Source organism: Anastrepha obliqua, chromosome 1 (assembly GCF_027943255.1).
Source record: "Anastrepha obliqua isolate idAnaObli1 chromosome 1, idAnaObli1_1.0, whole genome shotgun sequence".
Taxonomy (NCBI): Eukaryota; Metazoa; Arthropoda; class Insecta; order Diptera; family Tephritidae; genus Anastrepha; species Anastrepha obliqua.
Window position 1 is genome coordinate 7,849,698 of NC_072892.1, and position 15,962 is coordinate 7,865,659.

General features: G+C 35.9%; 1 protein-coding gene across 1 annotated transcript in view; it reads right to left on the bottom strand.

The window, feature by feature from the left end:
• Positions 1-578: 578 nt before the first annotated feature.
• The window catches only part of LOC129235948 (uncharacterized), a 152,579-nt gene continuing 137,195 nt past the window's right edge, over positions 579-15,962 (bottom strand). The window contains 2 exon segments of the mRNA XM_054870044.1: positions 579-668; positions 12,230-13,286. Coding sequence (XP_054726019.1) covers positions 642-668; positions 12,230-13,286 — 1,084 coding nt within the window. The 3' untranslated portion in view covers positions 579-641.

The following is a 15,962-nucleotide window of genomic DNA, read 5'->3' on the forward strand; positions in this document are numbered from 1 at the left end:
TAAGTGCGTATTCGAGAGTTGTCAGTTGTTATTATTGTTTTCACTGCAGCACTATTTGCGCTAACGCTCTTCATCCTTCTTCAATCATCAGCTACAGCTACAGCTCCACTCAGCTCTACACTGTCAAGTATTGCCGTTCGGGTGCACCATAAGCATGCAACTGCCTCACTAATATGCCGCACTAATATCCATAATTGCCGTACTATGCCGCAATGTGCGTGGTGGCTGGCAATACGTAGGAGTAGACGCCAGCGGCAGCTGCCGCTGCCGGTGTTGCACCCGCAATCAGTGTTGTTGGTATGTGATGTGTGGCGGCTAATGTGGCGGCAGCTGCTGCACTTGCCGCATAATGTTGCTGTTGCTGGTGGTGTTGGTGTTGTTGTTGCTGCTGTTGCTGTTGATGATGGTGGTTATGATGCGTTGGAATGGTGGCTGCCGTTGTTGTTTGCTGCTGCTGTTGTTGTTGTTGCTGATAGTGCGTTGTATAGTGTTGATGCTGCTGCGTTTGCTGCTGCTGCTGTTGTTGTTGTTGCTGTTGCTGATGTGCTGCCACTGCTGCCGCTGTTGTAACGGGTCAAGTCGGTGTTGTCATTAGAAATTGATGATGTTGCAAGTCGCGTTCGGCCTTTTTATTGAGTAAATCATGCCTTGATTCCATACCCGCTCCTCTGCAAAGTGAAATGTGTGAAGTTTTAAAGAATGCCAGCAGAATATTTAGAAATTTCTTATTTGATTTGAAATTATGGCTTAGTAAATATAATATTTTAGGCATCAAAACTTGAATTAATTACGAATAGTATGGCATAGTCAGTCGTATGTGTGTATGCAAGGTAGTGCAAAAATAATCATCCAAGTTAGTTTTTGAATAATTTTTTATGATTTTTTATTAATTATGATTTTGAGCGAGGGAAATCTTTATTTTGCCTTTATGTGCTCTGCTTCTATACTAAAGCTGCCCAGTTGAAAAGTGTCAAATATGATTGATGTACGTCACCATTTTCAAAAATTATACAATAAATCTTTCGATAGGGTGATTAATTTTACGCCACCTTGTACGTATGATGTGTAAAAAAATATACTCTAAATAAGCCTTGCTTGCATTGTGTGCTGATATTGTGAGATTTTAGGAACTATAGAGCGCTGCATATATAATACTTTGCATATAGGCATATTTTCATTAAGTATATGCGATATAATAATTAAAAAAAAAAATTTGTAATAACGGCTGAAAATAACCATTAAGCCATACTAACAATTAATATCTACATATGTGGCACACGCTATTAAAAATAAACATTGATGCTTAAAACATGCGCTTCGTAAAAAATATATAAAAATAAAATCAAAGAAACAAATTAATTATTTATCGTCTCATTGACTTTTCTTCTAATCAGACATCTCGGCCAATTGCAGTCTGCAGAAGAACGCATACGCTCAGTCCAACCCAACTCTTTCTCAAGTGTAATAAGGAAACTGGGCTTGGATGAGATGCTGTGATGAGTAGAGGACACAACAAACTATGAGGTGGAAGTGCAAACGTCAAAAAAATCTAATCTAATCAATCTTCTTATCTCTACCTTTTAACTGATATACATAGACATTTTTAAATTTTTTTAAATAATATATTATAATTTTTTAATATTGTTCATTATTTTATTTTTGCTTTAAGGGGGAACACCACTGTGAACGCGTGAAAATTAAGTAAGGATAGTTATTTGAGGATCGGACAAATTATAATTTATTTAATATATATTGAACTATACTGACACAAATTTTTATTGAAAAATATTAAAAATTATATTTGTTATTAATATTAATGCAATGACGTCATAAAAAACTGATGCACCCTAGTGGCCACGATACAGCGGTGAAAAATCATCTGAAAGCAAAAAACCAAACAAATTCGTAATCTATACATTAATGGCTATCGTCTGTGATGTTCCCTCTTAAATTGATAACTCACTTTTTGCGAAGAGATAAAATTTCATGATTGAATTTTGATTTTGAACGCAGCCTTCCTTCACGCCACAATGCAATCGATCAAACTGCAGTTGTGCGGAAAAATAAATAAATTTACAAAGCATAATTTGGTTTTAAAAACACAGAACGGAGGTGCATGGGGGTCGTAGTACATCAGTGGTACAAATAGCTCACGAATAACTCAAAACAATCTTAGGAAATATTGAAGTATAAGAAGATTCTTATAAGGGTGATTCACAAAAATTGCTGCCTAGTCTAGAATTTTCAGTACTATACTTGCATATCTGCAGTGTTTCCTACATTAAGTGGAGGTTCCAGTCAAAATCGACTAAAAAAACTTATTGTTTTGTGTTGCTTTAATTTCATCCTTAAGGTCTTAGAAATGTGTAGGCAAAAGAATATTTCCCTATCTTATTAATTTTACGAGTTATAGCGTATAGATGAGAGAGCGCATCGGCCGAAAAAAAGGTAGATTTTTTCTTTGTCAAACTTTAAACGCGTTTTTCTCGATTCCGCATCAACGACTACACCGATTTCGACGTTTGGCGGCTCAAATTAAAGATTATTCAATTTAGGGGGCCTTCAGGAAGCGTTTTTTATTGGAAGCGTATTAATTTTTTAACATTAAAATAAATAAAAAGAGACCCTTTTCAAAGGGTCCTCATTTTTTTTAAAAAGGGTTTTTAAAAACCAGAAATTCATAAGGCCCTCCAAATTTCATCTACTTTAAGATTTTTTTGGTTTTTTCGTTTTAGATCACTTGGCAGGGCAGTAGAGTAGAGTGCTAAAAAGTCGATTCATGAATTTCGAATTATTAAGAACCTCGAGATATCGATGTTGAATGTTGATCATCAACTCTTTGCGCTACAGCAGAAATATTACCAACAGAACGTCTAGTTTTTGTTCTCCCAGTCCTTTTTCTATCCTCGACAGAACCAGTTTCTTGAAACTAGTTTTCCAACCTTTGAATTGTCGACTCATTCGGACCAAAAAAAATCATAAATTTTGCGACGTGTTGTTCTTAAAGATCGGCAATTTTCATAATAAATTTCAATAATTTTAACGCGTTGTTCTATCGTGTAAAATTGTAGCTCTACTTGACAAATGTCCAAGAATTATTGACCATCGAGGAATTATTCACTACTGATATCTAGGCGTCATTTCTGAAAGACCCATAATTTTTTCCAGTTACAGATGTTTTTGGGCGAGAGTTTGTTGGACTGCAGCTACATGATCTGATTCTTCTCTTCATGTCTCTTGCAAGACAGGTGAGCCAAAATGAGAGAAACTGAAATCTAGATGAGATGGAACTTTCGCCAATTTCAGTCGAAGTCGAACCAAAACCAAAGATTTTAAAGGGTACACGTAATAAACAAGCAATGATTAAAAAAATACAGTAAATTTATTAATAAAACTCTGAAAAAGTTACATGAGTCTCAATCACACTAATTTCAAATCATATTGTAACATATTTTTAAGTTTATAAAAAAAAAAATATTGCAATTAGTTAATAATTAATAGATGGTTAATTCTATATTAATGTAAAAAATAGTTTCTCGGCTATTTCACTTTACTAGCGGCATCGTTTATAGGTATAGTACTGCCTTGCAGCACTAAACAATGGCCATTCGATGCGGAGCAAATGATATTTCAAGGTAATTAAAACACAAAAAATGTGGGTTTTAATTTTAATATTCAAAAATTTTTACAAGAACTAAAAGTGGACACAAATTTGTATCAAAAAAAGTTTATAGAACTGAAATTTATAGGTATAGAACTGCCTTGCAGCACTAAACAATGGCCATTCGATGCGGAGCAAATAATATTTCAAGGTAATTAAAACACAAAAAATGTGGGTTTTAATTTTAATATTCAAAAATTTTTACAAGAACTAAAAGTGGACACAAATTTGTATCAAAAAAAGTTTATAGAACTGAAATTTTGTGGCCTTACATGGCCGAACCGAAGTTGAAGCCGTCGTTGGGGCGCCGTCGAAGTTGGGCGTCGTTTACGGATTTCCCCCAACTTTCTATTACTAGCAGCAAATAAAGGGCGATTTTTTAGCTATTATTTTTTAAACAGTTGGTTTAAACAGCTGACGCAAGTTTCGTGTTTTGTTTCACTGCCAAACATCTTCAGTTTGGTCTATAATTTAACCATGAATCGTCTTACAAACGAACAACGCTTGCAAATCATTGAATTTTATTATAAAAATGTGTGTTCTGCTAAGAGAGTTTAAGATCGACTTTTTTATCGAAAAATTGTGTTCAGCGACGAAGCTCATTTTTGGATCAATGGGTACGTAAATAAGCAGAATTGTGGATTGTGGAGTGAAGATCAGCCAGAAAAATTGCAAGAGCTACCAATGTATCCAGAAAAGGTCACAGTTTGGTGCGGTTTATGGGCTGAAGGTATCATTGGACCGTACTTCTTCAAAGATGCTGCGAATCGTAATGTAACTGTGAATGGTGAGCGCTACTGTGAAATGATATCCAACTTTTTTTTGCCCAAAATGCAAGAGCTTGACTTGCATGACATGTGGTTTCAGCAAGACGGTGCCACATGCCACACAGCACGCGTAATAATGGACTTTTTGAGAGGCGAGTTCGGTGAACATTTTATTTCACGTTCGGGACCTGTTAATTAGCCACCCAGATCGTGCGATATAACGCTTTTAGATTATTTTTTGTGGGGCTATGTTAAAGCTCATGTCTATTCAGATAAACCTGCTTCAATTAACGCATTGGAAGACAACATTAAAGCATTTATATGTGAGATACCGGCCGAAACATTGGAAGGAGTATGCCAGAATTGGACTAAGCGGATGGACCATTTGAAGCGCAGTCGCGGTCAGCATTTCATGAAATAATCTTTAAACATTAAATTATATGGATTGAACTATCGATTTAAATAAAAATTTCATGCATTTTTCTGAATTTACGTGTGTTTTTTTGAAAAACTTTCCTATGGCTCTTAAAAAATCCCCCTTTAGTTCAATTAACGATTGCTTCTCATTGCCCTTTCTTCATGTCGTTAATAGAAATTAAGCGAAAACTCTTAAATATTCCACCAAACCAATTGCCATGAAGAAACAGCCTTCAACACAGTCTTGACAGCTGATTGCCAATTTTGCAGCTAATCTGCTAAAATCTATGCTAATATGTGGACAGGTAGAATAATTTTCTGGATGTATTGCTAATCACTGCATATATGAATTTATTTTTGTCTCGTATTTATTTCGCTTATATCGGTGCCCTCAAGTACTGCAAGCAGCTAAGGAAAACGTGGAAAAGCTAGTAAAGTGGCAAAATTCAGGCTCATGATTTCATAGTATAATCTCTGAGGGTGTGGGAGTGTAATGAGAATTCCGTATCGATATGTTGAAAAGGTATTAATATATATATTTGTGCAATATTGCTCAAGAAAGAGCGAGCTCAAGAAATTTTAGCTTGCTATAATATTTTTTATATCATCTCCATACTTTGAAACTCAAAAACACATTTTTTAAAGCATTTAACAGCAAGCAAAAATATGATGTAGCAGAGTGTATAGGCCTCTACAAACTATTCGAGCTATTCACCATTTAGTGCAAGCAACTTTTCGTTATGGTATTTGCTATGCAATATTTTATGTATATTTTTTTAAACTTTGTAATTGCATATCACTTCTTTATGTTACAACTTATCGAGTAACCTGATAGGTTTTTTGAATAATTATAATATTATATTAATCTTAAAAAATCGGTTAGCCGATTTTTCCAACGAAAATTGGTTTTTTGAGTTCCAAGTTCCATGAAGAAGTAAAAAATTGAAGAAAAAATCTTCACAGATATACTTCGAGAACCATCTGCTGTAACAATTAAAGTTTTTTATTTATGCTGATCAAAGTACTAAAAAATATACAATAATAGATTTATTGCTGTATTTAAGGAATGCCAGCACTTTGCCTTATTAGAGAAATTTAAGTTAAAAGCTTATAAAGCGCCACGTTTTATTTTTCATATGAATAGCGGAAATTTCGGAAAACGAGTCATCACTACAATGTGTAAGCACGTAATCAAAAAGGAGGGCCCCGAGCACCATCCAACGGCTCGTATTACTCAGATGTTACTATGATTGCACATATAAAAATAAGTACATACCCAGTAAGAATAATTTCAAGGGTGGCGTTAATTTTTGGTAGGCGAATGCTTTAATAATCGAAAATCTAGGTACGAAAAAAAGGGTGATCCAATAAAAAAAAAAGATTGAACTCAAGAAACTAATTGGAACAAAACAAACGCTTCACAAATTGGTTTTGGTGTTTTTGGCGGGAAAAAACGTATGAAATACTTGAATATTTTTTTTTTATGAAAATGAATTTTTTTGTATGGCTGCTTGATAAAGTTTGAAATTTACGATTTTTCGCTACTTGACATCATTCAAAAAAAATGTTTCCATAAAAAAATGGAAAATTTAAAAAAAAAATTTCAAAATGAAAGAAAAAAGTTGTTTTTTTATGGAAATTACTTTTTTTATGGGAAAATGAAAAATTTTATGCAAAACTTTGAAAATGAAAAAGAAAAATTGTTTTTATGGAAATGGATTTTTTGGTATGGAAAAATTATTTTATGACTACTTAATAAAGTTAAAAAAAATGCATCATTGAAACAAAAAAGAAAAAAAAATTATGGATAAATTAAAAATTTGATGGAAAAATTTTAAATTGAAAAAAAAAGATGTTATGAAAATGTTTTTTTAAGGAAATTAATTCTTTGATGGGCAAATGGAAAATTGTATGGAAAAATTTAAAAATGAAAAAAAAGGTTTTTATGGAAATTAATTTTTTGGTATGGAAACATTTTTTATGACTACTTAATTAATTTTCAAAAAAAAAAAATTCATCTTGCAAACAAAAAAAGAAATAACAAATTATGGATAAATAAAAAATTTTATGGAAAAATTTTTAATTGAAAAAAAAAAGATTTTATGGAAATGTTTTTTTAAGGAAATAAATTTTTTGATGGGAAAATGAAAAATTGTATGGAAAAATTTCAAAATGAAAAAAAAAAATTGTTTTTATGGAAATACATTTTTTGGTATGGAAACATTTTTTTATGACTACTTAATAAAGTTAAAAAAAAGTTCAACATTAAAAAAAAGAAAAAAACAAAACAAAATTTTGGATAAATAAAAAGTTTTATGGAAAAATTTTAAATTGAAAAAAAAAAAGATTTTATGGAAATTTTTTTTAAGGAAATTAATTTTTTTATGGGAAAATGGAAAATTTTATGGAAAAATTTGAAAACGAAAAAAAATTGTTTTTATGGAAATGATTTTTTTGGGTATGGAAACATTTTTTATGACTACTTAATAAAGTTCAAAAATATTTCAACATTCAACAAAAAAAAAAAAAATATGGATAAATAAAAAATGTTATGGAAAAATTTAAAATTGAAAAAAAAAAAAAAAAAATTTATGGAAATTAAATTATATTATGGAAACATTTTTATGGAAAATTTCTTTTTAAATATTTTTTGGTAGTACAAAAAGTTATAATATTCTAAGAATAATGCAGCTGAATAGACTCCGCAAGTAGTTCAACATAACGAAATATCGATCCCAAAGTTTGGCTGCTTAGTACCTGGCATAATTTAAACAATTGAGAAGATCGGGTAAACTTAATATGTTGATATACGTTGATACGTTGGAATGCTGAATGAAGAACTATTTCTAGTTCCTCGGGGAACTTACAGGTATTTCTGTTTTGAGACAGTTACGTATTATAAATTTTGAAATCTTCTCATTAAAATGATCAAAAAAGTTAATTATTGGCTTGAGACCTAGAACTATAATAGATTTTGTTAATCACCTATTAGTTCAAAATCGCTCAACAGATCCAGCAAAGCAACCACGTTAACTCATTGGCGCGCCAAAACTCATCGTTTGAAATGAAAATTTACGATAACCAGTCGCACCCACTCGATACCAACTGATTTCCCTATAGGGTTTGTGTACTACTTACAAATAATCACATTGCAAATACGAATGTGAGTGCATATGTACGTAGACTGTGTGTCATTTAAACTATTAAACTTGTTTATCACAAGCCGCGTTATTGCTTAGCACCCACCCGTTGCGACCCTCTTCGCAAAAAGTTTCACCTTTCGCAAATTGATTCCAACACTCAAGGGACGAGGTGACGGCCGCCAAGCCAATATGCACCAGTTTGTGCAATTTTTATGTATAATGTACAGCATTTCACTGTCTAGCGGTTTTCTACACTTTGCGCTCTTTGCTATCCACACATATACATATGCGCATTGAGTGCACACACACACACTAAAGCAAAACTATATGGCCTGCATGTTTGAGTATTTGTTTGTTTGTGGCGGTAACAACGTAATCATAACAATCGGGCGCCCCTGCTACTAAAGGGTTAACGGTAAACGTGTTGGAGGACGCGTCGCGTCGATGCAATATCAGCCAAAGAAACTGGTTGTGCTGTTGATGGGTGTTAAGCGAGGGGTGGGGCACGCGGTGCTTTTGCATTTTTCACAAACTTTTGGTACAAATTGAAAAACAAATTTATAAGGTTCGCTCATTTCTCTAGTTTGGTATTATAAAAATGTATCAAACGTAAAAAAGTGGTAAAGTGGTCGTATGGCAGCAAAATGCTCGGAAGCGGATGCGCGCTGCTTCAGCCACGTTTATCGGCGTTGGCCATTAGTGCTGCTTTTGCGTGCTTTCGTGCAAACGTACCGTTATAGATGGGGTTCTCAGTATTAAGTGCATACTTTCTGGAGTGGCGGGGAGGCACTCTGTTTTATTTTAACTCTATTTATTTAATGCCATAAAGAAATTGCGCACATTTGCGTTGTGGGTTGGTGCTGGTGGCTGCTGACGCTGTTACTACGTGCGCCTCTCTATTGCTTCTGCACAGCGAATACGAATCAGATGCAGCAGGGCACGGTTCAGTTGGAAGGCGAGCAACACATTAGCATTCCAATTACACGCGCAACACATAACCTCTGTTGTATTTGCAAAGTCATGCGCTGTAAAATTATGAGTATAATGCAATACTCATATTTGTTTTTTTTATTTTTGTTTTTTTTTGTAAATAAGCGCTATAACTATACAAATGGATTTAGAAGATTACATAATTTTTCAATTTGGGTTTCTGTACTTAAATTTGCAAACATAGATGGAGATAAAACGGAGAAAAGTTATTGGGATTACAGTTTAAGGACTTTGGTGAAAGAATTCCGAATGAATGGCCAAGATCAGGCCGTTAGCCGGCTCTTAGCGAATTTGAAAGAATCAGCTGATTGGCTGACGTCACCAAGGTCTTGGCAGCGGTTTGTTCACGAGAAACTGAGATTGTGCTGATGATATACGAAAAAAATCAACACAGCCCTTCTTCATGTTGCTTCGTTGCCGTCTGAGCAATGACTGATCGGACGAGTGTGTGGATACGTGTGAAATGAGCGGTCAGAATTCGACTGCTGAGTACTCGGGTGACATGGCAGCCGAAGTTGCTCGCACAATTTTGTTTTTCTTCATAGCAGATTGGCCAAACTATGTAATCTATCATCCTTGCTTAAAAACTACTATTTCCTGCACATGTGCTAATCAGTGCCGTTTAGTCGTCTGTCACAGATCACGGAAAAGTGTTATTATGAGCTAACTAGGCAGTGGTATATATATATATATATACAGGGTGCATACGGTATTTGTGGCATGCATATATGTGGCTATAACTTCCTAAAAACATAATTTTTCTTTTTGGTCTCTTTTAGATGAGACATGGAGGACTACAACTTAACTCAACAAATGCAGCGACATGCAGTCATCGCCGCTGTATGTGAAAATTATACCGATTATTTTCTTAAGTACGTTTGTTCATAAAGTTCGCCGTGAATTAGAAGCAGTAGGCAGCACGAGAAAGGTTTTTAATACCTTCATGCCTGCTATGGATTCTCCAGAGCTACCTGAGTGAACGTGAGCTGTTGTAAGACACTCCAGATGAGCAAGAAACAAAAACAATAACATCTGGCGTGGCTCAAGAATCTGTTTTCGGCTCCGATCTCTGGAATCTGAGCTACGACGAGATTTTGAGCATGCAAATAGGCGGCGCGTCCTTAGTGACCCAAAGAGTAGTGAAATACCGAGGTATTCAACTTGATACAGCATGCGGCAGCCCAAAGCAGCGAAGGTCATGGGAATGTTAACCAGATTATTGGCAAACATCGCAACACAGAGCAAAAGAAGGCTACTCATGGTGGCCACAAACTAAATTATTCTGTACGGCAGCGAAGTATGGGGAATTGTGTAAAACTAAGCGCAAAGCACTGTAGGCTGTGCAACGAACAGCGGCGCTCAGAGATGCCTCTGCGTACCGCACTGTCTCTGGCGCTGCAGTCCTTGTGATCAACGGGAATATACTCGTTGACCTCATGGCCGGGGAACGAAGAAACACGTCATCACTAGCGTCGTGGAACGGGGATGCCAAACCATGTTGCGATGGCAAAGTCGATGGGACACTGACCCAACTGGCAGATGGACGGCGAAACTTATTCCATCAATAGGTAAATGAGTAGAATGGAACTTAGGGAAAGTGAATTACTTCTTAACTCAGTTCCTCCTGGGGCACGGGTACTTCCGGAGATACCTAAACCGCATAGGCAAGGCAATCGATCGCAAGTTCATATACAGCGACGCGCCGAATGAAGTCGCTGAACATACGTTTTTAGCTGTGACAGATGGCTCGCGCAAAGAATTGCTCTGAGAAAGCAGATTGGCGGCATCGTGCCGAGCAACATAATCAGCAACATGCTTGAATGCGAGGTAAAAAGATACATCTAGAACGTACTACGGAATAAAAAGTAGGCCTCGACATAGTGAAAAAAGCGGTGCCGCACAGATAGAGACACAAGAAGACGAGCCTACGCATGAAAGCTGACTGCAAATACGGTGAACCCAGACGTGGGTGAATGGAATTAGTCCTTTATGGATGCTGGTCTGGGCCCTCCAGAAGTAATGCAGAAAGTAATTCTGGGAAGGGTGTCTCCCAGAAGGAGAGGACAAAGCAGTAGACGGCGGCCACTGTTAGTGCGAGGGTATTTTGAACCCTACCTCACCCACCAAACAAAAGAAAAAAAAAGGGTTTGCCGTTAATTAGAAACTTCAGACGGCGATACAGAATCTGTTGCAAAACACAAAAAACGCGAGAAGCGTTCTGACACCGCAAGCGATCATTGACGAGGAGCTTTCACCACGAAGTCCAGCGGTATTCGACGTTATGTCGGAGCAAACATGAGGAAATATAAATTTGTAAAAAATTACATGAAAATGATTGTTTCTATTATAAAGGGTTTTCCAATAACAGGTGTTACAGGTGAATGGATTGCACTATCGAGAGATGATTAACAATTCTTTATGGCCGGAATGGGGTGGTCTTGATCTGGACAACGTTTATTTTGAACAATACGGCGCTACGTGCCACACAAGCAACGAAACCATTGTTCTTTTACGGGAAAAGTTTCCGGACCGTGTTATCTCTCGAAGAGGTGGCCACCGAGATCTTGACTTTTTTCTTTGGGGCCAAGTGGAAGAGAAGGTCTACGCCAGCAGCCCAGGGTCGATTCAAGACCTCAAAGATGGAATTCGTGAAGCTATCGAGGACATAGGGCAGCCATTTCCCAATTCGGAACATGGAAAATTTCATGGAAAGGATATTGTCCAGTAAGCGTAGACGTGATGGTCATTTGCCTGATATTATTCTCCACTATTATTTATATTAAAAAATAGCATTTTTCTTTGAATATCAAAATAACACCTCTTATTAAAAAACCCTATATTTTCCAGAAATGTGTATATGTAAATGTATGTCTATTCCTCAGAAATTTATGATATGTAAATAAGTGGAGCAAGCAAATTAAGTTGGTTTTACTTATTTCAAGCGAATATTGCATTAAAATATGAAATAGTTGTTTTCTATAATCCAAGATGCTAATGAATTTCGCAAGACACATACGAGTATATATAAATATGTATATATGTATGTACGTGTATATATCAATATTAAATAAAACAAAAAATATGAGTAGATTATTTACAAACCTATATAGAGACGAGTACACAATAGGAAGTTTTTGCATGCCATAAATAAATTAAACATAAAAATAAATAAATCGATAAGAAAAATAAATATAAAAATAAATTAAAAATGTTATGTAAATGTCGAAGTGTTATCGACGACCAATACGTACGTCTCTAAAGAGATGATTTTGGTGCTGAGTTGGATGAAGTTGGTGCTGTAGTGAGTTTACAACAACAGTAGGCGGTAGTGCGGTAGAACGATTGTGCACAAGATTATTACTGTTATTGTTATTATTATTTATATTCATATTGTTATTATTTAGATTAGTGGTGCTGGTGGTGCTGGTGTTGTTCGTGCTGTTGGTGCTAGTAAAAATGGTCGCCAGCGAAGAGCCCATCGTTGACATTGCCGGCAGAGCTGTAGCTGCTGCTGCTGGATAGGCAACCGTTGCTGTAGTTGCACCATTGGCAGCCAGAAAATGTTGCGGCAACATGGCATGCTGCTGAATTACAGTGGCTGATTGCAACATTGCTTGTTGCTGTTGCTGTTGTTGTGACTGGTGTACTGTCTGTTGTTGCTGTTGCTGTTGATGTTGGTGCTGCTGCGGCTGCTGGTGCTGATGTGGATAGCCATTTAATATGATTAGCTGCGATTGCGGCTGCATTTGTTGCTGATTACTGCTGATAAGCGTCATTGCTGTGCCTGCTGGTGCAACAGCGCCTAAATTGCTTGCAGTTAACAACTGTGTGGCATTCATGACATTGGCTGCCTTCTGCATGGCCAATGCATCATTGTTGATTATATTTTTGTTGCTGAGGTTGTTGCTGTTTTTGTGCTTGCCGATGCCACTGCCAGCTGAAGTGTCGTTGATCATTTTGGTTTTAGCGAATTCGATGCGCATCGAACCACGCTCGGAGGAGAGCAAATATTTGCCCTGTAATTGTTGCATTGCTGTAGCAGCGCTAACGGTGTCTTTGAACTCAATAAACGCAACCGGGTGGCTGGCATTGCTGCTGATGTTACTGTTGTTGCTGTTGTTGTTGTTGGTGTTGTTAATATTGCCGGCTCCAGGATAGTTTGCTATTGCTGTTGCATTAGAAGTGGTAGAAGTTGTGCTTGTATTGGTGGCGTTGGTGATGGTGGAAGTAGTAGTAGTAGTAGAAGTAGTAGAAGTGAGATTGTGCGAACCTTTTGTGTGCATTCGGAGGCGACAAAAGCCAGGCATACTGTGTGTGTGCAATTTTAATTTTTTTTTCAATATTTAAGTAACAAATCAAATTCGTAAATATGTATGCATTGGTATACAGATATAACGGTAAACAATAAAATCATTGCAATTAACGCAATTACATAAATTTTTAGTATATTTTTTTGTGTTTTTTTGAAATGGGGATGTTCATATAATAAAATGGGTTATATTGTTGTTATGACTGCTATGTGGTTGCAAGTAAGTGTTAGGAAATTTTTTTGGAAACATTTTTTTTGGTCTTTTATTTACTTATACACTTACACATATACAAAATTAGTGCCTCAAATACTTCTGTTACCTTCTCTTATTGTTTTTATTTTATTGAGGTGGTAAAGTGAATTGATGCAAAAAAGCGAAAAATCGGCCACCTACCTAATCACCCACCTGGTGCTATGGGCGAAATATTGAAAAATTATTTTTCTGGCAGATGTATGCCGCAGGTATTTTCTTCACATATACACCTCTGTGCACAGTAATAGCAGCGTTACATAAGGCAAAATAGCCGTAGCCGAATGGGTTGGTGCGAATCTCGGTGAAACACCAAAATGTAGGAAATGTTTTTTCTAATAGCGGTCGTCCCTCGGCAGGCAATGGCAAACCTCCGAGTGTATTTCTGCCATGAAAAAGATCCTCATAAAAATATCTGCCGTTCGGAATCGGCTTGAAACTGTAGGTCCCTCCATTTGTGGAGCAACATCAAGACGCACACCACAAATAGGAGCAGGAGCTTTGGCCAAACACTCAAAAAGGGTGTACACGCCAATTATAAATGTATACATAAGGCAAAGTTTTGATTATTTGGTTATTTTTATAAATTTATTTTTCTTTTACTAAAAAACAAAAAAAATTTAGTATGTACGACAACAAAAACTATGCAATTAAAAGTTTTAAAAATAAAAAAGAAATTCATTAAAATTTAAAAAAATTTCATTAAAATTAAAAAAAATTTCATCAAAGTTTTCATCATCAAAATTTCACTCTTATTTAGAATCTTTAAACAAATTTCGCGTTTTCAGTTTTACAGCCCATTGAATTTTAGTATAACAGAGTATACGTCTGAAATGGCTCAAAAATAACGCTGATTTTTCAGAATTCCTTTTTACTGGCGTTCTTCTGTGCATTTTCTCCAAATAAAAAAAAAATTGAGCATTCATTATATGGAATAAAACGGTATAACTTCGTCAACAAGAAATTCTATTAAAACTCAACACGAAATTTGGGCCACTTTAAACTTTATCAATATTTGCCGGGTTGGTGCATGACTACCATTCGGGAGTACGTAAGTTCAAATCAGCGTGCATGAAACTGCAAAACGATGGAAAAAGTTTTTTCCTAGTAGTGACCGCTAGGCAGGCAATGGCAAACCTCCGAGTGTATTTCTGCCATGGAAAGATCTTCATAAAACATCTAGAAACTTTCGAAAAATGTTACCTAAAAATTTTTGAAATTTTACCGAAAATTAGTAATTTTTTTTTAACTTTTTATAATACAAAACTTTGGCCTACCTGTTTATAGTATTTTCACGGCGGCATGAGCCATTTTCTAAAAATGTTGCCTACAAATTTTGAAATTTTTACAAAAATTTGTAATTTTTTTTAATTTTTTACAATACAAAACTTTGGCCTATATGGTATTTTTATGGCGGAATGAACTATACTTTTATAAAAAAATGAAAATAATTGAATACAAAATAAGTCAAATAAATAATCAAGACTTTGCAGTATGTCGCACAGCTGTTATTGTGAACACAGTGAACTATTTTCTCAAAATATCCTCCACCAGGTGGCGCTGGGGTTGGAAAAATGTCTGGGTGATCAGAACTCATGCGGAGAAGCTTGAACTTCCATACAACCAAGATTGAAGAAGCTGGAAGCACGATCCTCTGCAGAGAAGGAGACGGGTGAGCACTTTGGGGTTGGGCTAGGTTTGAAGAAATTCTCCAGCTTAGATCCCTTTTCTCTCCACTGCTATATCAACAGCACATAATGGCTGTAGATGGTTTCTTTTTCCTAAATGTTTTGAAAGTTTGGCATCAAAACGGTACGTAAGTGCTACTTGTAGTGTACCTGTGGTACTCTTGCCATCTTACCTACCTACCTAATGGCTCTAGTTTGCTCATTTCTACTTACAGGGACTATCGTGCAGGCTCTGCATTTCACTTCTGAGTGAATTGCACTGAAAGTTTCTGATAATTCTGTTGAAATTCACCTGCAAGTGAATCACTGATCAAGTCCGTACATACTGAACCTGAAATACTTTCGCAAACCATGCACCGGTTGAGGCTTCAGTCTACATTTGATGCTAATTGCATTCCCAGTATCACATCACCACTGAATCACCGACATTTGGGTTATGCGATTTCTGTCTATTTCATAAGGGAAAATCCGTATTAAAAATAATAGGATTTGCGTCCGGTGAAGTTACAGCGTTAGACTGGTTACTTAATAGCCACACCTCGTATAAATATAATGCGTATGGATGCATGATTGGTGTGTACACACTTTGATAGGTCAAGAGCTGAACCTTGAAGGAAACCTTTGGGATGTGTGCCTTTGATGTTTTCGTACAAATGTAGGACTCTATAAATTTTCCTCGCCCCCGTAAGAGAGATAATTTTGTCAGAACCTTTTTGGTGGCAAAAATGTACTCAAGT